This window comes from Octopus bimaculoides, chromosome 15, assembly GCF_046866305.1.
Source record: "Octopus bimaculoides isolate indiv1 chromosome 15, ASM4686630v1, whole genome shotgun sequence".
NCBI classification, from domain to species: Eukaryota; Metazoa; Mollusca; class Cephalopoda; order Octopoda; family Octopodidae; genus Octopus; species Octopus bimaculoides.
Window position 1 is genome coordinate 38,051,265 of NC_142942.1, and position 24,054 is coordinate 38,075,318.

Below are 24,054 nucleotides of genomic sequence, written 5' to 3' on the forward strand. Positions count from 1 at the left end.
TTTTTTGTTTATGGGGAAAAGGGAAAAATAAGAGTGAATATTTATTTTATGAATGCTGTGTATTAAGTCTATAAGTAGAGGTGCAATGGCCCAGTGGTTAGGGCAGCGGATTCGCGGTCATAGGATCGCGATTTCGATTCCCAGACCGGGCTTTGTGAGTGTTTATTGAGCGAAAACACCTAAAGCTCCACGAGGCTCCGGCAGAGGATGGTGGTGAACCCTGCTGTACTCTTTCACCACAACTTTCTCTCACTCTTACTTCCTGTTTCTGTTGTGCCTGAAATCCAAAGGGTCAGCCTTGTCACATTGTGTCACGCTGAATATCCCCGAGAACTACGTTAAGGGTACACGTGTCTGTGGAGTGCTCAGCCACTTGCACGTTAATTTCACGAGCAGGCTGTTCCGTTGATCGGATCAACTGGAACCCTCGACGTCATAAGCGACGGAGTGCCAACAACAACATTAAGTCTATATAATTGTGCATAAAGTATATAAAGTGCATTAAGTAATCATCGTATTCCAATTTCTTTCACTTTTCAATGAGTAGCAGACGAGCGACTATCTTTCCATACAGACACAACACAGGCTACGGTCTCAGCTTTTTGGATAAAGTTTTCAGAAATAACCCGATAGGTTTACCATTAATTCCGTGAAATATTCATGGGTCCCGTTAGTTCTTATTAAGGAGGCACGCTGGCAGAATCTTTAGCACACCGGACAAACTACTTAGCGACATTTCGTCCGTCTTAACATTATGAGCTCAAATTCCTTCGAGGTCGAGTTTGCATGTCATCCTTTCGAGGTCGATAAAATAAGTACCAGTTGAGCACTTGGTACTTAACCCTTCTCTTGAAAGTACTGGGTTATATAAGAATAAGAATATAAATATATGTGCAGGTGTGGATGTGTGGTAAGACGCTTGCTTCCCAACAACATGCGTATATGTATGTGTGTGTGTGTTTGTCTAGTACCACCACCACTTGACAATTGCTGTCGGTGTGTTTACGTCCACATAACTTAGCAAAAGAAACCGATAATATAAGTACTAAGCTTAAAAAACAAGTCCTGGGGTCGATTTGTTTGATTAAAACCCTCCGGTATGGCCGCAGTCAAATGACTGAAACACACGAAAGGCAAAAGATATTTTTGATCTCAGCATGAATGAATGAACTACTCATGCAAGACTACAGGAGTTCTAACAAAACTTGAGATAAAACAATAATAAGATAGGAGAACCAGCCTTGACAGCGGCTGGACGTGTTCCTCGCTGCTCTGACCATTCAGTAGCCGAAAGCCATAGAAACACTAATATGACCCAGCAGGACAACGGGGAAAAAATAACTCTCAAAGACTGGAATATCTACAATATCCTGTGAGTATTTAAAATTCCCTTCAAAATAAGTTAAGAAATTTACAAATTTACAACTTTACGACATATCTACACTTTTCAAACACACAAACTTTAATATCCACAACTGTTGTGAATATTCATCCTTTCCTCTCTCCCTGATGACTGGTTGTTAAAACTTGTCTTAAAGCTTGAAAACAAGAAAGCATCATACTCAGTAACAAAACAGGCAAAGGAATATTTAAGTGAATTCCAAATACAACAAATCCCAGAATTAGACGTACTTGAAACAAGCACAGAAAAAGCCAAGCGTATGAAAACCCGGGCTAAAACTGTTGCCTCAGATATTTTTACTGACAAATGGCAAAAAAAAAAAAAAAAATCTGAATAGCAAATACCCAAAAAGAACTAATAATGCTGATGTTGACACAGCACTTACCCATCAATGGTTAGTGTCTTCTGGTTTAAAATCAGAAACAGAATGTTTTATCACAGCAACCCCAGATCAATGCCGACATACAAGGAGTTACCAGGCCAACATATTAAAGAACGGCAGTAGCCCAACATGTCGTGTATGGAAACAACAAAATGAAAACATTGATCATATTGTCTCCATGTGCAGTTTTCTTGCACCGATATAGTATCTCAACAATCATGATAGAGCAGCACAGTGGGTAATTTGCAAAAATCTGAACCTGCCCCATGATAAAAATTGGTGGGAACACAAACCACCTCCAGTGCTTGCAAATGATCACATCTCACTCCTCTGGAACTTCACCGCTCAAACTGACAGAATGATAGATGCGAATAGGCAAGGCATTATATTGAAAGACATCAGACAAAGATCATGCTTCTCATTGATATGAATGTCCCAATCGACATAAATGTATCTGTCAAGACCTACCAAAAACTGAGCAAGTATAAAGATCTTGAAATAGAAATTGTCAAAAATGTGGAACTTCAAGGCTAAAACAATACCTGTTGTCATAGGTACCCTAGGAATGATAACAATGATTCCTACCTAGCTCAGATACCAGGAAACCCCAAAATGGCAGAAATTCAAAAGATAGTGCTCATGGGAACTGCCCATTTCCTACGTAAAATACTATTTCTGTAATCTCAAATTTTAAAACAAACTTATAATTTTCTTATGTTTTCTTAAACACTCTCTAGAATAATACTTTGTCCAAAACCAAATATATGATATCACAGGCATAACACCAACTTGAATTTCTAACTTGTTACCTCTTGAGGTCTCTGGGTGAGACTTGGAGTCAACTCGTACAAATACAAAGCAAAAGTCAAACATATAATATGAATAGTAATAGTTTCTTTATTTGCCACAAGGGCAATGGACGAGAGGACATTTGAAGATGAAGTTACAGAAACAGTGAAGTTTTACACAGAATGGATTATGAAAAATAATCATGGAAAACTAAGAGTAAAAGAAACAATCCAAAAAAAATCGAAGGACTCCAGGTATTCCGTGTTACCCTTACTAGTAACAATAAAACATTAGAATATATGCCGAGCAACAACAATTCATCTTCACATTGACTTGGTCAATGTCTTTGATTTATAAAAGGATTTCAATCACTACTGCAAGGAAACGACAAATTGTTGTGAGAAATAACCGTTAATTGAATCGATTTAACAGTTTTACTATTTATTTCAACAACATACGAAGGACTAATGATAACTATGTGAAATTTGAATACAGCACTAAAAAGAATGTATTGTAAAATGTTTCGTCTTTGTGTGGTCAATATATCCGCCTTGGATAAATTTATTTTGGGTCATTAAAAGAAACCAATATTCTTAATCGCAAATTTCCTATTACTTCTGACAATACCATCGTTAGGCATTATCAACCCTTATTGTTATCATTTTCACGTTTCCGCAACATAAAGGTTTTTATTCACTTGTGTTAAGCAGACGTTACGTCTACGTAGTGTAAAATAATTTTTTTTATAGCAGAATACAAAGAACATATACAATAGTGTCAGCTGATTCAGTCCAGCTATACTAGAATGTATGGTTATATAAATTAAAATGCAATTCATAACAGAAACAGCAGAACGGAAATAATAGACGAAGGAAATTTTTCAACCGCTGTTAGAGTCACAAAATATCTCATAAGTTTTTTTTTTATCCGATGAAAGCTTTATATCATAACTCAAGAGATTTATGAAATATAGATATTTTCATGAAGTTGTAAACAAAAACGTATAGAAAAATCTTTCAGGATTCAAAAATAAAAGCTAAATCCAAATAACTATATTCTAAGTTTATTGTTAAGAATAATATCCTTGTTCTATGAGACCGGAATATAAAAGAAAGCAGTGAACTGGAATATGAGCTAGAATTTACAGCTGCAGTCTATTTTCTAGATTACCTCCAAAGCATATGATGTATCTATTGACACGTTTATAACAATCTTTATTTATGTGCATGCTAGTGAACCGAGAGTTAGAAATTATTTGCGGGTAATGTAAAGCACATTCTGACATCTCTTTATAAAGAACTGATCATATATTCTTTGGGAATTTAGGTGTTAAAAATGTAATCTTTCGTGCATTGTATCTCCTCTAGATTTTCACAATGGTTTTGATTGCTGCGCATCCCACCTCCAACTCACCAAAGAAAAACAGTCAATATCTTATTTTTAAATATCACGGCTGGTTGCTGTTTCTGCATATTGAATTTTGATAATTTTGTTTAGTTGCTTGATTTTATAGTTTTCGTTTCACCCCAGAAGCTACTTAGCATTATGTGAAGCAAAACAAAAGTGGAAGCAACAATAGATTTTTCTTAATATTGAAGTTATTTCATTGACAAGAAACATCTAAGGTTGCTTCCCCAATAATCTTGTTTTACGTAATGCCGAAAAGTTTTAGTTCCATTCAGAGGAATGAGAAATTATTACTTTTCAGACAATGAATCAAAGATTTTTAACTAAAAGTTTAATTCCATTGACTTGATGAAATTATTGTATACATTGCTCCTATCTTTAAAAAAGACTGAAAGAATTAGCATCTTTGTCATCTATTCGTTTCAGTCTTTGGACTGCTGCCATACTGGGGCAGTGCTTGAAAAGTTTAGCCGCACAAATCGACCTCAGTGTATATTTTAAGCCTGATATTTTTTCTATCGGTATCATTTGCTGGATCGCTAAGCTGCTGGGACGCAAACAAACCAACACCAGTTTTCAAGCAGTGGTAGACAAACATACACATATCTACAACGGGCTTCTACACAGTTTCTGTCTATCTAATTCGCTCAGAAAGCATTAGACGGTATTATATATATACCCAGGCCTATTCCCATACTCTTTTGGGAGTGGGTAGCCACAACAAGACACACATCAGGCCTTCCATTCACTTCTCAGTTCAAACGGACGAACCTCGTTCTATGTTCGGATCAAACATAGAACGCAATCCCCAATATCAGCAGCGGTGCCTGACAGTATATGCTGGTTTATCCCCGCCGTACCATGCTGATTCCGTACCCCTTTGAGTAACATCAAAATTCACTCATCCATCCACAAATTCAACAAGCTTTCCTATCATTTATAAACTCTCTTGCCTCTCTCACTCCAACACCTCCAACCACCAAAGTTTCCCTCACTCCATCCGTCCACACAAACCGAGGTCTGCCTCTGGTTATGCTACCTACAATTTCAGCCTTCATCATTCTCCTTATCATCCGCTCCTCATCCATTCTCTCCATGTGGCCGAACCACCTCAACTTTCGTCTATCCAATCTGGGTGTTAGTTTTTCTCTCATTCTTGGTCGTCTTCACACTTCCTTATTCCTCATCCTGTCCACCCGTGTCACACTAACCACAGCCCTCAGACATCTCATCTCAAACACATCCAGTCGCCTCCTTTCCTCTTCTCTCATTCCCCACGTCTCTGCACCATATAACATTGTCGGTACAATCACTCTGTCATACACACGGCTTTTCGCTTTCATACTCAACCCTTTATCTCTCAGCATATCTTTCACAACTCCAAGTATCTTACTCTGTTCCCTCACTCTGTATCCCACCTCCTCCGCCAACTCCCCATCCGCCGTCACGTGATCCCAGATAGCTAAAAACACTCACCTCCTCTACCATCTCACCATTTATACTCACATCCATCCTACCAGCCATTACATCTCTCGAACATTTAAGCTACATTCAATTTCAACTTTAAGCTACATTCAATTTCAGTTTCCTCCTCTCACACACTCTTCCAAACCCTACCACCAGTCTCCTCAGTTGCTCTTCCGAAGCCGCTATCAGTGATGTATCATTAGCAAACAACAACTGACTCACCTGCCATTTCTCTCCATTTTCTCTCAACATTTGGGCTCCCCTACCAAGGATTCTACCATTTACCTCTCTCACCACACCATCCATATATAAATCAAACAGTTACGGAGACATTACAAAACCCTGTCTTAACCCCCACTTTCACATCAAGTCACGCACTTCACCATCCAAACTAATGCACGTCCTACATTCTTTATATAAAATTCTGAACAGCTCTCAACAACCTACAATCTACTCCATACAACCGCAACAACTGCCACATTGCATCCCTATCCACTCGGTCATATGCTTTCTCTAGGTCCATAAAGGCCCAATACACCCCCCTCCCTTTTGCCAAAAACTTCTTACACATCTGTCTTATTTGATCTGTATACCCCCTTCCACTCCTGAAACCACACTAGTACACCCTCTGTCTACCCTCTGTCTATTTCCTCAACCTAACAACCAGAGTCTCCCATACAGTTTACCAACCACACACAACAGGCTTATGCCCCCAAAATGTCCACACTCACATTTATCCCTTTTTCCCTTGTACAGTGGTACTATACAGGCACTGCACCAGTCCTTTGGTACTCTTCCAGCCATATAAAATACGCAAGATGCTGCATAATAAAACTGAACGCGAAACCAAGTGGTTGCAGCGCCAGATTCTTGTACTAATTTAAGATAAGTATTATAATCAACTTCTTTAAACCCTTTAGAGTTGTTATTCCAGTATGGATGCAGTTTTGTGACAAAAACAAGCGAAATAATCAAAGAATGCGTATCATTCACAAGTATGTATGTATCTGTGAGTTAATGAACAAACGAAAGTAGAACTCAGTACATTACGGTTAAGTTATATGTACTAAACAGTTTGGCAATGCTCCATATAACTTAAATTTTCGTGGACATGTAAGATATGTCCAACTCACAAGACTGATGTGTCACACGCACCTACGAAAATTTGACAACCAGTGTTGGTGCATTTACATACTCGTAAATTAGCGGATAGGCAAAAGTGACCGATAGAGTAAGTATTAGGGTTTAAAAAAAATAAGTACCGGAGTCTTTTCATCCGACTAAACTTGCTATTTTTATATAAGATATATACGCATACACACACACACATACACGCATATATAAATATATATATATGCGTATATATATATATATATATATATATATATATATATATATATATATATATATATATATATATATATATATATATACATATATATATATATATATATATGTCATGAATTTACATGTTTTAATATCGCTGTTTGAAACGATCGCATGTATGTATTAAAATTCTTTCAAATTTTAACATCCCTTCTCCATTTTTAACAAACTTTTTGAGTTCTATGGGATATCTTTCAATAAATTCTCATAACACACACTATATATAAGTATTACTTTTCATATTCGCAAACTTGCACCAGTACGCTACCAGCAAAATATGAAGAATCTTTATCAGGAATCGCAGTTTTTTGGGAATCCTCCAAATTAAAGGTTGAAATATAATTCAACCTTTTCACACACACGCGCGCGCGCGCGCATATATATATATATATATATATATATATATATATATATATATATATATATATATATATATATATATATGTATGTGTGTGTGTGTGTGTGTGTGTGTGTGTGTGTGTGTGTGTGTATCAATTGTGGACAAAAGAACCAGAATAGAATTACTCAATGTGTCTTTGTACATTATGTGCGACGGCAGATGATAACGATAAATGACGTTTAGTTTTTAAATGACGTATATATATATATATATATATATATATATATATATATATATATAAAGAGAGAGAGAGAGATAATGCATACATTAATATACATGTGTATGTGCGTGCGTGCGTATGTTTAATACCATATTCTGATGTGTATTGTAATGAATGGTATATATTCGAAGTATACGTATACCATCTGTCTTTTGAGAATGTTCTTTCACAGAGAGGCGTCTTATGTTCATATACGTGTTGTCTGAAAACTATAATTATTTGAATTCTTGGATCAATATTTAACTAGATTAACCTATTTAGTTGCAGAGAGGAAATAGATAAATAAACTAAAACCAATTCTATTGTGACACCATATCTAATTAGGATGTATTCAATCTCTATCCACGTGCACAGCTCTAGTTATTCTATTACTACATTATAGCACTAATGCACGCATTTCATTGGGCAATATTCTAGAGCTGTTTTTCATTTCAACCAGTAACGTTGACAGAAACCGGATATTAATATTTGAACTAATCCTTACAGTTTCAGAATATGAGACTTACTAATCATAATGCTGCACATGTGACAGTAGTAATACTGCAGAGATTTGAACGATTCTTTCTTCACTTTCATTATTGTCATTTAGTTATATTATGGCGCATTTTAAGATTCCAGTTCTACATGTGCTGAAGACAAGAATCCATGTGACTTTCGCATTTCTAATAGTAAGACATTTAATATACGATTTCACGTTATGCCTATCACAAGAGCTCTTCAAAATGTTAACTTTTAAGTTTGATCAATCTCAGTTTATGATAAATCATGAATTTGATTAATTCAAATTAATCATATTTCATTAATCACGTTTCATTGTAAATATCACTGCTTATGGAATAATTCTGAGTATGTAGAGTGGGGTGGCTCTTAGAATAAACAGAACTTTCAACATGTACTAAGTTTAATTCTGGCACAGATCCCTCTTGATCGTTTTTTTTCTCACGATACCTTTTGATCGGAACTTTATTTTTCTCCTTTTTTTTCTATTTTCGAAAAGAAAATCTCTACATTGTATTTTGTCCCCTCTGTATTCGGCCCTGTGTGGCTAATAAAGAAACCTACCTACCTACCTACCTACCTACCTACCTACCTATATATCTATCTATCTATCTATCTATCTATCTATCTATCTATCTATCTATCTATCTATCTATCTATCTATCTATCTATCTATCTATACACGAATGGTTGGTCATAAGTTCGTGGATTTAAAAAAATTTATGGAAGGAAGGCTTGGCTGGAGTCCCAATCTTCTGTGTTCTTTTACAGCGCTTAAAAAATCTGAAAGACCGCTGGAATAAGTGTTTGAATCAGAGGGGTTGGATAAAATCACAATTAACTGATCCTCTACTTATAGTATCGCTGTAACAATAACTCATAGGGACGAAATAAACCAACACCGGGTGTCAAGAGCAGTGGTGGTCGAAAAACACATACGCACACACATATGCGACATGCTTCTCTCTAAATACACACATTAGAATTGGTTGGTCCGGGGCTTTAGTAGAAGTCACTTGCCCAAGGTGGTGCACAGTGGGATTGAACCCTAAATTATGTGGTTGAAAAGCAAGCTTCTTACCACACAGTCACCTCTAAGAACTGTAGAAGCGAACGTGAGAAACTTCATTGTACTGGACAGACGATCATAATGAAGGAACACGTGTAAAAATGCAGCAGCAGAAGAGTGTATTAGAGAAATAATTTCTTTGAAAGACAAAAATTAATGCATAAACAAAGAATAAAAAAGTGATGATAATGTTTAAAAATTGTAGAAATATAATCACAACGAGAGTTACGAATACCAATAATAACAATATTTGTAGCAGCGTGTATAAAATACATACTTGTAGTTTCGTCACCCTCGATCCTATAGCTGTTGCTTCACTTATTGACACCGATACACGTGGCGTTTCGAAGTGAGGAGAATAGTCATTGGCTTCGAGAACGTTGACAGATACTTCAGCTGTAGCTGACCTGTTGAGAAGAGAATGTCGATATGGTTCTGAATATAGAGTGAAGGAAAGGATTTGTTGCGTTAGAAACCGTATCATAATAATAATAATAATAATAATAATAATAATAATAATAATAATAATAATAATAATAATAATAATCTATTTGACACAGTTTCGTTCTTATTCCTTGTAGAATTTATGCTGGTAGCGGGTTAATAGCTGTAACCTTAAGTATCTACAAGCTTTTACGAGTCTTTCAAATGTTTAACCATGCCAGCTTTTCTGCCGCATTATCTGTGTGGAATTTATGTATCCAGATGGATATGCCTGCATATATTTGATATATTTCTTTAATCTCAAAGCTGCATTTTAAATATCTATTTACATACTCTAATCAATTAACGGTCGATAAGTAAGTCCCTCTTCTTATGCATCATAACGACTATTTTTTTAAAAACTTCCATCCATCCTCCATCTTGATCCTCTCAAATATGTATTCTCACTAGAAAAATAAGAATAATCCTTAGAATTTAATTTTTTCCTTTATCTATTGTATTTTAATTTTATATCAATATTTATTTTAATTTTATTTCACTTTAACTTGCATCTTATATTTTTATTTCTAAATATAATATATATTTTATTTCATTATATCTACATTATTACCATACTTTATTTACCATTTTATTTTTTTCTATTTATTTGATTATTTGATCCTGAATTTATAGATATAAACGGTGTATGGTTCCTCTCTCTTTCGACATCCCCATAGATATATGTTATATATGTACCTGTATGAATTTTTTTAACTCACTGATTTTACTTGTTTATTTTCATGAAATATATGTTTTGATCCATATTTTGTTTCTATATTTATTGTACTCATGTGAAACACAGTGCACATACGACACACTCCCTTTTTTAAAATTTTAATGTATTTTTAGACATTATTTATATTCACTAGATTAGTCATTCAAAGTTAACAAACTGTCTCCCTTTTTTTTATTTTTAGACCTCATACCTTCCTTTAATAAATTGCTTAATGCAAATCCTAATTAGTTGGATACGTAACAGATCCAGAATTTACACCTGTAACTTATTTTTTGTATATCCAAACCGTTGCACACCGACATTTATTCACAAAATATATATAGATAATTAAATTACCGTATTCTTATTTTTCTTTCTTTATCTGGTTATTTTAGAATATAAACATCACACCTGTTACACGTATCAAAATTACCAAATACCTTCCTTATAGTGATTAACTTCTTAATGTGAACCTCGATATATTTTCATCCTAGTTTCTAACTGTCTAGTGCTATTAGCATAACATCTATTTTTATTTATATCGAAGCTGGTGCACACCAACCTTAAACATAGGTAATTACAGATTATTAATAATCGTATTCTTCTATTTTCCCCTATCTTTGGTTAATATGTCCTCCACATGTCTTCCTACCGTCTAGTATTATTAATATCAAATAAAATTTGTTTTTAAGCATATACTATTATTTCACTTAGCTTAATGCTATATCTATAAATTAGATACTTATTAGATCTTTTTTTGTTCCCAAAGCCCCCTTTCCGCTGTCTTTTGACCATTTTCTCTATTTCTATATGCGTGGTTTCTGTATCCATATGCATCCTTCTGAATATATTTTATGCATGTGTATGCATGTGATTATGTATTTGTTTTTACTATACGCATGTATCTATGTGCGCAAACATATGTGTTCATATGCATGTCTATTTTTGCACACATATGCTCAATCAAAATACGTATGAGCCACTATATACTTAACATTTCCTATCCTAATTTCGTTAATATCTTAGCGGTATTTAAATATGCACCTATATACCCTAATCAATAACGGTCAATAAACAAGTCCCACTGGTCATGCATTACAATGGCTATTTCTCAAATGTCTATCCATCCTCTATTACTATCATGTCGCATATATATCTCGCATTAATCCAATAAGCTCCATCTATATATTTTAGTTTCTTGTTTTTCCCTCAGTATTAAAGGAATTCAATAATCCTAAACATATACCAATTGCTTTACCACTATATATGATACGGATTAAACCAGTGGTATACCTTGAATTATATAATCTCTAATGAAGCCTTAACCTCCTCGAATTAAGTATATATATGTATATACTATGTTTGTGTTTGTGTGTGTGTTTGTTCCCTTATCATCGCTTTATGACTGGTGTTGGTGTGTTTACGTCTCCGTACCTCAACAGTTCGGTCAAAGAGAGTGATACATGTATATATCTATGTCTGTGTGTGTGTGTGTGCGTGTGTGTTTGTGTCTGTTTTGTCCCCCTATCATCGCTTTACAACTGGTTTTGGTGCTTTTACGTCTCCGTAACTGAGCAGTTCGGCTAAAGAGAGTGATGCAATAAGTACTAGGCTTTAAACATATGCCCCGGTGTCCGTTTGTTCAACTAAAACCCTTCAAAGCGGTGTTCCAGCGTGGCCACAGTGAAATTATTGAATCAAGTATAAGAATAACAGAATAAACATTTGTTCTTGTTATTAAAATTAACATCTCAGGCTAGTAAATTGGTAGAATTGTTGCAGTAACCTACATAGAACCTTGTGACATTTATCTAGATCTCTTTACATTCTGAGTGAAAATTCAGTGAGTTTCACTTTGTCTCTTAGTTCGTAACATCAGTACCCGTCAAATACTGAAGGACGATTTTCTCGTTCTTGACTGTTCCCTCCACGACGTTTGTAGCATTGTGCTGATGATAGATCAAAATTAAGTAAATTCATTTCAATTAGTATTTTCATTGTGATATTTCATTATGGAAACGCCGCCAGAGTAATTAAAAATCTAAAGCATCAGTGTTTTCTGATGTGCCTTATCTTTGCATTTTCTACGAAGTAATTGTCTTGATTTGTGTCCCTTTTCCCCTAAAATACGTGGTGGCCAACTATGACAATAAGTGGTAGTTAAGTCTGAAAGAAATCTCTCTATGAAAAGTTAAAAGATAAAAATATGAAATATATATATAAAGCGCAGGCCGGGCTGCATGATAAGAAGCTTCATTCCCGGCCATATAGTTTCAGATTCAGTCTCACTGCGTGGCGCCTTGGGTAAGTGTCTTCTACTATGGCCTCGGCGAAGCCTTGTGAGTGAATTTGGTAGACGGAAACTAAAAGAAGCCTGTCGTATATATATATCTTTATGCATGCGTGTCTTTGTGCCTATGTTTTTTCTCACAACCCCTTGGTGTGTTTACATCCCCGTAACCTAGCAGTTCGACTAAAAAGGCCAGAAGACTATGTACCAGACTTAAAATAATGTACTGGAGTCGATTCGCTCGGCAAAATTTCTTCAAGCTTCAAAGCGGTGTTCCATACTTACTGCAGTCTAATGACTGAAACAAGTAAAAGATGATCCAAAGGAGACAAAACATGAAGTGACAGATACAAAAAAAATGTTTATTGTTATTGGCATAACACATGCAGCAGATACATTAATTCTGATTGATTGATGTTAGGAAATACAAATCGGTCACAAAACCACCGACACACCGAAATTTTGTTTGAATTACAGTCTACACTTAAAAAGAACGAAGCTATAAAAAAGTGAGAATTGTTGAGTAAATAATAGTTATCTCTAGCTTGTTGCTAGTTTAAACTATTGGCTTTTCTCACCATCCAAGCCGTTAATGCTAGTGTTAAAGAAAATATATGATACCAGTAAGGATTCTACATAGATACAGCATATTAGTTCAGTTAATAAACATTCACGAGAGATAAAATAACAAGAAATAAGTATATTAGTCGGTAACTATATTAGTCAGCAAGTATGGGAGATAACTTCAAAATCTTTTTGGTCGTCTTATGACCTCATCAGGTAAGCGTAGGCTTTATTCTACCTGTCGAAGAAGGGATTAGGCAATCATTAACTAAATATGCAATAATGTACAATAGTCGACATAGAAATCATTTTTTTTTACACGGCTTATTAAAATCTGATCATTTCAGCTGAACTGCATAAAACCCTTCAAGCTATGATATTTTTTAGAGCATTTTTGTCTTGCAACAGTAGAACACGGCCAGCCGCCAATGACGAGTGAGTATAGGAGCATGTGTTATGCTGATGCTAATTGTTTGATGTGCCTATTTGTTGCAAGCAAAGAGAGAGTGAGAGAGAGAGAGAGAGATAGAGAGAGAGAGAGAGAGAGAGAGAAAGAGAGAGAGAGAAATCCCTTTAGCCCCATTGATCTTGATCCAGCAGAGCATTAGGTTGTGTCTGTGGAAAAGAGGGCTGCATTCAGTATCCGCATGGTACTCATTACAGCTGAGTAAACAGGAGCAATCTTGAAATGAAATGCTTAGGTAAAGAAAACAACGTTTCGTGAGTTGAATACCGTTAAGACTACGCGTTAAGACTACGCGTTAAGACTACACTAGTATTTTAATGTTTAAATTGTCATTTATTATCTCATTCTATATTATCGATTTTCTTCGATTAGAAAATTATCTTTTCGTAAGCTAATGGTTATTTATCCCCTAAGGGCTTTATTCATAATTTCCTTAAATTTGTATCCGTAGGGCAAATACATTCAAATGGAGCTTTTTATCGAGGAACATGATGTGTCAATAGTCAAGCAATATATCTTTCACAAAGTCAGATCAACTTGATGTACAAGACATTTTGTGTACACAGAGATCATACGACTAGAGAAAAGAAAAACAAAAAAATTAAAACGAAAAAAAGCAAATGCGCTGGGATGAATTCATTTTTCTTTTTCGGGACTAGCATAAGGAAAACGAAAGGAATGGTACTAACATCTAACAACAAATTAAAGTTTCCCATATGTTATCTCTCTTAGATAGTTAGCAACAAGCCATCCTTCATGAAATGCAGATACCGCTGGGTTTATACAGTAGACTGGTTTTTTGAATTACAACGTAAATCTAAATCCAGTAATTCGAGGTAAGGTTAGAGTTTATATTATTCATAAAGGAAACCAAACACATTCCAAACATTAATGAGATTTGGGATGAAAAATACAATCATTGTGCCAGCAAACATAAGATTATAAAATCTGAAAAAAATCTTTAGACATCCTCCTCCTCCTCGTTATCATCATACTGGGATGTGTTGGGCGGGTCCAACACCACATCTGCCTGCCTGTCCGTCTGTCTGTATGTCTATCTATACGTTACCCCACTTTCTTTCACAACTAATCCAACTCTTCAATTGCTTTTGAAGACACAATACTGATTTCGTTTGTATTTAGATGTTTTGCTGTTTTCATCTTCACCACTGCTGAAAACTAATCCAGATTAAAACATTTTTCCAGCGTGCAATTCTGTATGATATATGTTTTGAACTTATTGAAGATCCTGCACTTATACTGGCGCTGATATTATCTCCTGATGGGGTCAAGCACCTGCTTCATATACACTAAAGTGTCTCGTATATTTTGTCCTAAAATTTCAATTTGGTTTGGCTTATGAACCTCTATCATTTAGAAAATATGTAACAAAATTTAAAAAAGTAAAACTGGCGCATTACACTACTTTAAGAGTGCGATTTATTTCATTATCGAGAAAGTGAAAATGAAATTAAAGATGAAATAGAAAAGAAGCTGGAGAGACAAAGAGGCAATGTGGTTTCTCAATAATACACAAAAATTAAAGAAAGTGTCCAAAACCCAAACTGAATGTAGTGGAATCTGCAGAAATCGACGGTGATATAAACCTGGAAGCAACTGCTTATTAGACATATTTCAAAACTATTTTGATGCAAATAATATTACAAAGACTATTTGCTGAAATTGTGTCTTCAAAGTAATCTAATGTACTGTTATAAAATTTGGTTTCGAAACTTTTATATAATTTAGTAGTTTCAAACTTTGCAGAGAAAAGAATAGCTGGTGGATAAGAATACAATTTAAAACATCGTCATTCAAGATCACATACGTTTACAAAATTTACGTATGCGTCTTCGTATTTTACGATGTTGATTAATTTTTATTCCTTCCTACCCACCCCAACGCCAACATCTGCCGAAGCTACATTGGGATGTTTCTAAAAACGCTGGATATTCAGAGAATCTATAACAATAATTGTAGTAAAAAAATGGAGAGGCGATGATTAAAAAGGAAAATGAAGACTAATATTGCAAAACTCTCTCTCTATCTCACTCTATATATATGTGTATGTATGCATGTATATTTATATATATATATGTATGTTTATATATATATATATACTCACACACACATGTATATATATATCTATATATGAATACATCTAATTCCTCAGGAATATATGTAGCCATATTTACATTCGTAAGTAAACACACACATACACTAGGAGTGGCTGTGTGGTAAGTAGCTTGCTTACCAACCACATGGTTCCCGGTTTAGTCCCACTGCGTGGCACCCTGGTAAGTGTCTTCTACTATAGCCTCGGGCCGACCAAAGCTTTGTGAGTGGATTTGGTAGACGGAAACTGAAAGAAGCCCGTCGTATGTATATGTATATATATACATATATATATATATATATATATATATGTATGTGCGTGTGTATGTTTGTGTGTTTGGGTTTGTCCCCCCAACATCGGTTGACAACCGATGCTGGTGTGTTTATGTCCCCGTAACTTAGCGGTTCGGCAAAAGAAACCGATAAAATAAGTACTAGGCTTACAAAGAATAAGTCCTGGGGTCGATTTGCTCGACTAAAGGCGGTGCTCCAGCATGGCCACAGTCAAATGACTGAAACAATTTTGGGGAGGAAGTAAATGGTGGGGGTGCGTGGGGTGCGGACAATAAGGTTGGAGGCGGTGGTGGGGAGACGAGAGGAGAGGATGAGGTCATGGATAGTGGCGGACACAGTCTGTATATATATATACATATATATATATAAATTTTATGTACATGAGTATACGTTCATATCTACATATATATGATGTATGTATATTTATAAATATTATTATACATATATATACAAAGAAACACATTTATGCACGCACACAGACATATATGAATACGCTTCTACGCGTGCTTGTATATATATATATATATATATATATATATATATATATATATATATATATATATATATATTCATATATATATACATGTATGTGTGGTTGTGTTCTTTTAATGTGTTTCTGCTTTTAAAACATTTCTGACGTTAAAAAGATTTCTTTGCCAAGCAGTCATTATTTACCATATTCCACGAAATTTGGAGTTAACAGTTTATTTTTATTTCGTATAATTTTTCTGCCACATACAATAAATGTCTCATGAATTGTTTCCGAGGAGGTTTGTAAGTATTCAGAAAAAATATATCGAAGGCACTAATAGAATGGTAAAAGCTATCGATTGCAAAAATTCTATGTAGATGCAAAAGGAAAGATGCTTTTATATAATTTTTCAGTAAGTGAATAACCTACGCGTAGTATCTCTGTCTGTCTGTCTCTCTTTATATATATATATATATATATATATATATATATATATATATATATATATATATATATATGAAGTTTAAGGCAAGTATAAAGTTGGTACAGATCCAATATAAATTCTACAAATTGTTTCTGAGTCTAATAAATTCGAAAGACAAAAACCAAAAGCTCTTCTTGAAATAAAAATTAGATTCTTCGTCAGGAATTACATATTAGTAAGAAAAATTACGACCAGCATAAATATAAAAAGACCTTTCATAGCCCAGACGGGAACGAACAAATAAAATAGAATGAAAAATTACTGGAACACCAGACCGTTCAAGACCAGAAAAATGTATATAAAAAACCACTCCAGCGTTTCATTTACGTTTCAATTCACAATATGTAAACACAGATAAATTTAATGAAACAAAAATTACCTACAAAAATAATAGGGTTATCTAATTGAAAATTTAGAAAGTTAAAAATGAATATCTACAAACTGATATATTATCTACTAAAGAGTAATAAATGTCCTAATTCAAAGTTAATAATATGGTAATATCAAGCGAAAATTTAAAAAAGCAATTCTTTTGTTTACAAAATAGCCACCTACAAGTAAAACAGTAGAACGAAGAAAAAGAAAGAGTAGTATCAGTGCAGAGAGCGGAGAGAAAATAGTAATACAGTGAAGGAGAGGTAGTAAGAGTAATAGCTATAATTCAGAACAAACAGTGAAAGGTCATTATAATACTCGGAGTTTTGAATGTCGGAGTGAAAAGCTACAATACATTCTCGTCGGCTATTAACGGCAACAGACACTATGAAAAACGGTAAATAAAAGGAAAGTAACTCTAATATGTGAAAATAGAAAAATGATAAAAAATACACGCAACCATATTCTCACAATGCATAGACTTAAACCTCCTGCGTACACAACGTCTACATATATACACACTCACACAAACATGTATACGTACATGCACACACACAAACAAGTATACGTACCTCGTATATATGTATGTGTGTATGTATGTATGCATTTACGTATCCATGTTTGTGTGAGTGTGTACGTATATAGACATTGTGAATGCAGGAGGTTTATGTCTATGTATCATGAGAATATGGTTGCGTGTATTTTCTTTTTCTTTTTCCACCTATTAGAGTTACTTCCCTTTTACTTAACGGTGTTTTATAGCGTTTTTTAATAGCCGATGAGAATGTATCGTAGCTTCCAAGTACTACAATGACAACCTTTTACTGTTTGTTGTAAATTATATATAAATAATCCTCTATTTCTCTAATACCGAGGTCTCATTTTTTTGTTGTTACATTTTATTATATATATACATATATATATATATATATATATGGTGGTTGTCTACTCCTTAAACAGAGTTTGACCACCTCCTGCACCTACACCTTAGCCCTTTCATGGCGTCTGATGTGGCTTTTTAAACCAGACAGTGTTTTGAAAAAACACCCACACAGATTGCACCTCTTATTTGCACTACCAATACCTGCAAGTAAGTTCTGCTCATTGTGGATCCTAACATGTCTTTTAAGACCCCCATTGGATTTGCAAACCCTCTGTGTGTGTGTGTGTGTGTGTGTGTGTGTGTATGTATATATATATATGAGAGAAAGAATAAGTTCAAGTAGAATAATTCAAACTTTTTGAGGAGGCCAAAAAGAGGAAATATTTCTAATAAATATTCATCATATCCAAAAAGATAGCCTGCTAGAGCAAGCTATTAAAATATAAAGATACCAAGTAAAAAGTTCGTTATAGGCATATATAAGATAAAATCTGATATAAAACACTACAGACAATAATAAAAATGCAGAAGAGATGTTAAAATCTATAAACTAATTTGGCCAACGGATATATTAAATATATAAGTTAAAAAAAACACAAAAAACAATAACAAAAAAAACAACAAAGTGAGGACGTGATACGGATAGTGTTATTGGACGCTCGGGAAAGGAAGGAGAGAGAGTATGACGTTTCGGACGGAGCCCTTCGTCGGAAAGACAGAAAGTTCGGAGAATGGAAAAACGGAGGAAGAGGAAAATGGCACCGATGCCCACGAGGTTACATTGTGATCCGTTGGCCAGATTAGTTTATAGTTGTTTGCACAGATAGACTCGAAAATACATAGACATGTTTTTCTTTCTCTTCTTTTTTCCCGTTTTGAAAGTTATTTGCAAATTTCCGGTCAGATTGTCCGTATTACCGTATTTGTTTTTTTCCTTCTAGATTCTTTTGCTAATACGTTTTTTTTGTTTTTCTTAAATTTTTCTACACTGACGAGAATGGTGATACATAACTTTATTATTATTATCATTAATGTTCTTGTCTTACATATTTGCATTACCTTTTGCAACGGTCGTATGTAGATATTAAATTCTATTTTGAACTTTTAACATCACTTCTCCATTTTTATTATTGTTTATAGTGTTTTATATGAGATTTTATCTTATATATGCCTATAACGAATTATACCTACCAACGCCTCTAGTGGTCGAATTTTGATGAAGTTTTATAATATTTAGGTCATTGCTTGTTAGACTACGTCTACATTATTGTTGTTCTAGCATGAAGTGTGTTAAGGCATGCTTTTGCACAGCTTCTAACGCTGGAGATGTACTACGGTGTCAGCTGTTCACTATCAGTGAACTAAGGTAACACCCCTTATTTTTCGAGCATCATCCAGAGTATTCGAGTGGTTCAAGCAATGCAGTTTTCTGCAAGTGCTCCACCCTTATTGCAGCCCATTATTATTATTATTATTATTATTATTATTATTATTATTATTATTATTATTATTATTATTATTATTATTATTATTATTATTATTGTTGCAAAATATTCAGAGACAATGCATTCATATCATTCTACTTCACAATTCGAAATCTACCTCAGCATAGTATTTCCCTGATTGTTGCAATGTTATATATATATATATATATATATATATATATATATATATATATATATATATATATATATTAAATTACTATCTAATGCACATAGGTTCCTGTAACGACCACAGCTACTTTACAGTAAATAAATATTTTAACATTTTCCCACGATACGAAGTAGGCTTATAAATTTCAATTTGAAATTAAGGAATTGCAAGGAAAATGATGCGTAAAATTCATATCTTTTACTTGTTTCACTCACTAAACTACAGCCATGCTGGAACACTGCCTCCAAGAATTTTTAGTCGAATGAATCGAACCCAGTATTTATTTTTTTAAGCCTGATACTTATTCTACCAGTCTTTTTTGCCGAACCGCTAAGCTACGGGGACATGTATACACCAACACCGGTTCTCGACTGGTGATGGGTCACACGCACGCACACACACACACACACACACACACACACACACACACACACACACACACACACACACACACACACACACACACACACACACACACACACACACACACAGAGGCAAACACACACACAATGAGCTTCTTTTAAGTTTCTGTCTGCCAAATCCACTCACAAGGCTTTGGTGGTGCCGAATCATGTGGTTGGGAAGCAAGCTTCTATTACTTCTTTCTCGCAGAATATGAAGTTCATGAAGTTCATGAAATTTCTTGTCATTGTTTATCGTGAACAGCACTCTTCTATTCTTTTTTAGAAATCATGTGTATCACATTGCCTGTGACTTATTAACAGGAGGAAAATCATGGATAATGTGTTTCGTTTGGGGTTTCTTCGAAAGACGTTGGTAAACTAGCAATCGATAGAATACAGAGAACATTCTTATTGTTTAGATACAGAATATCCGTTTCTAGTTTTCTTGACGCAAAAGAGAGGATAACTAATCTGGAATGCATGCGTCCATCAGTCTGGGTAGAGAGAGCTTCGGACTCACTTTGTGTGTTTCCACCTATTTGTCTACAGTAAGACCTTTTCTCCATGACAAATTGAAAAATAGTCGAATGTGAACAGCTTTCATACGGGTTTGAATATGCTTAAGGATGTTTGAGTTGGTAAGAAGTATATATATTTATATATATAATCCATGTACACACACACACACACACACACACACACACACACACACACACACACACACACACACACACACACACACACACACACACAAACACACACATATATAAGTGTGAGTGTATGTGAAGAAAGATTCGTTTAATTCAAGTTAACGATGTAAATTTTGAAAATAAAAACGGAATGGTACAAACATTTTGGTAGGAAGTTTTCGTATTGTGAATGTAAGCACTTCGATTTAAACATTCTAAAGTTCTTATACACACTCTACAAGAACTTGCTTCCAAAAGGTTCGTCGCATTCAGTTTTTCTAAGATTCTTTTATATAAGTAATAGCTTTTATTTTAACGAAATCCTTTTTCAAATTTTGTGACTGTATCAAGTAGTTTATCTATCTATCTATCTATCTATCTATCTATCTATCTATCTATCTATCTATCTATACACACACACACACACACACTCACACACACACACACACACACACACACACACATTTATATATGAAGTGAGTGGGTGAGCGATGAAAAAGAAATATTTTAAAACTTGTTTTAAGTTTGCTAAAATAGTGTATTGATATGAAATAAAATGTAATGTATGCCTGCTGAAATTTCTTAAATTGGATGAGAAAAGATGAAAGCAAGGAAATCCTTTGTAATATAAAATAAGATGCTTTGTAATGGAATAAACAGAAGAGAAAAATTGCAACGATATAAAAAATTTAGTTATCCTGTAATCAACAAGATTTCAGGATTGTCATATGAATAATATCGGGCAAATACAGAAATAGTTTGCATTCTGCTCATCTCTGATTGCCTTTCAGCAACAATATAAAAGAGGTTATCTCGAGAAAATTACCAATTGATTTTGACACAAATCGGAAAACTGAGAAAGCAGAAGAATAATGAAGGCATGGTGAGAGGAGATAAAAATTTATTTTAAGATCCATAAAAATAAATCTGCCTACGAAATAAAGAGGTTTGTGAAAAGGACTTGTTTCAAGTATTTTTCACAAGATGACAGCTTTAAATTACGCGAAGGAAATTAAGTGAAATTTGAGATGAAGTTTTCAAGTATTTGAAAGAAATAAGTCAATGTGTTGTTATTATTAGTTACTGTTGAGGTTAAGGTTTCGTTGACCGATGACGTCCACCATGAAAAACATTCATCCGAAAAGATGAAATATTTATTTATAAATGAGAAAATTATTTATTTATGAAGAAATTTTGATTTGAGAGAGATTTGGCTGTTATATCTTGTAGATCGATGCAAAACAAATGAAAGCTACTCGTTTGTATTTTCTTAATTCCAAAGAGACGGATGTCAAAATCGTTAACCTTGGAGGGATTTTAAGCCCGGAATCATAACGACGTAACTAAATATAGCAAATCCTGCTGAGCTATTGATCTGTAATTCTATCGGACAAAACCGGATAAAAACCAGAAATATATGCTACCGAATACTGAAGAATATGAAAAAGATGACATAAAGGAACACTGAGTTCAAACACATATTATTTACTCTCATTATTGTCGTGCTTCTTATATTACGTTACAACCATTCTCAGACTGCACTGGACCCCGCAACAGTGGGAGTTTCATGTAATTAACTATAATAGCTGAAAACTCAACGGTAAAATTGTAGCGCACCGAGTGGGCACTTAGCTATGCTTGTGTGTATATATATATATATATATATATATATATATATATATATATATATATATATATATATATATATATATTATATATATATATATATATATATATATATATATATACTAGCAGAGATACCCGGCCTTGCTCGAGATTAAAATGGCATGGATATTTTTATTGTTTTACTTGTTTCACTCATGTGACTGCATCCATGCTGAAGCACCGCCGTTTGTCGAACAAATCGAGCACAGGATTTATTCTTTGTAAGTCAAGTACTTATTCTATCAGGTTCTTTTGCCGAACCGGTAGATTATGGGAACGTAAACACAGCAACATCGGTTGTTAAGCAATGGTCGAGGTACAAGCACAGACACACACTAATATATACATATATACGACAGTCTTTTTTCAGTTTCCGTGTACGAAATCCACTCACAAGGCTATCATATATATATATATATATATATATATATATATATATATATATATATATATATATATATATATATATATATATATATATATACATATATATACACACAAATATATATCGATATATATATGCACATATATATATATATATGCATATGCATATATACACACACAAATATATATATACATATACATCTATATATGCATATACATATACACTTATATATGTATATATATACATATATATACATATATATATATATATATATATATATATATATATATATATATATATATATATATATATATATATATATATATATATATATATATATATATATATATATATATATATATATATACATATATATGCATATATATATATACATATATATACATTACTTAGATTATTTATATTTGATGGATATTTGTTCTCACGGGCATATGGCGTCGTGGTTTAGAGCGGGGGCTATTAACCCCTAGATTCCGAGTTCGATTCCTGGCAGTTACCTTAATAATAATAATAATAATAACAACATCAAAAAATGCCTTAGGAATGAGAACCCAGTTTCGAAATTTCCCCAAGACACCTGATGAAGGTGGAGGATATATCAGCCGAAACGTTGTGTTAACAACGTTTTGGTTGATATATCCGTCAAATATAAATAATGTACATAATACCTCATCCCTTAAATATAGAAGTACATATATATATATATATATATATATATATATATATATATATATATATATATATATATATACACATATATACACACACACACGCACACACATATACATATACATACGCATAAATATTCATGCATAATATATATATATATATATATATATATAATAGATCGCTAGCTAGTAAACATTTTTCTGTTTTCTCTCTCTGCTTATTTCTGTGTTCTTTTCTATTGAAGAGCGTAGGCTTCAAATGTAAAAGACTTTCTCACTTCCCAAGCGTTAAAGTAATTCATCTGTTTGTTGTTTACACACCCGTCTTCGTCTCTTGTGTTTTTTGCAAATTCTCACTATATATATACTTAGATGCATTTATCCATATATATGTAAGCATATGCATACATA

The 24,054-nt window shown here is 33.8% G+C and overlaps 1 protein-coding gene across 1 annotated transcript in view; it reads right to left on the minus strand.

Moving 5' to 3' along the window:
- LOC106875431 (protocadherin Fat 4) overlaps positions 1-24,054 on the minus strand; it is a 483,503-nt gene that overhangs the window by 247,071 nt on the left and 212,378 nt on the right. Inside the window, exon 15 of the mRNA XM_089363753.1 lies at positions 9,298-9,427. Coding sequence (XP_089219879.1) covers positions 9,298-9,427 — 130 coding nt within the window. The remainder of the gene's footprint in view (positions 1-9,297; positions 9,428-24,054) is intronic.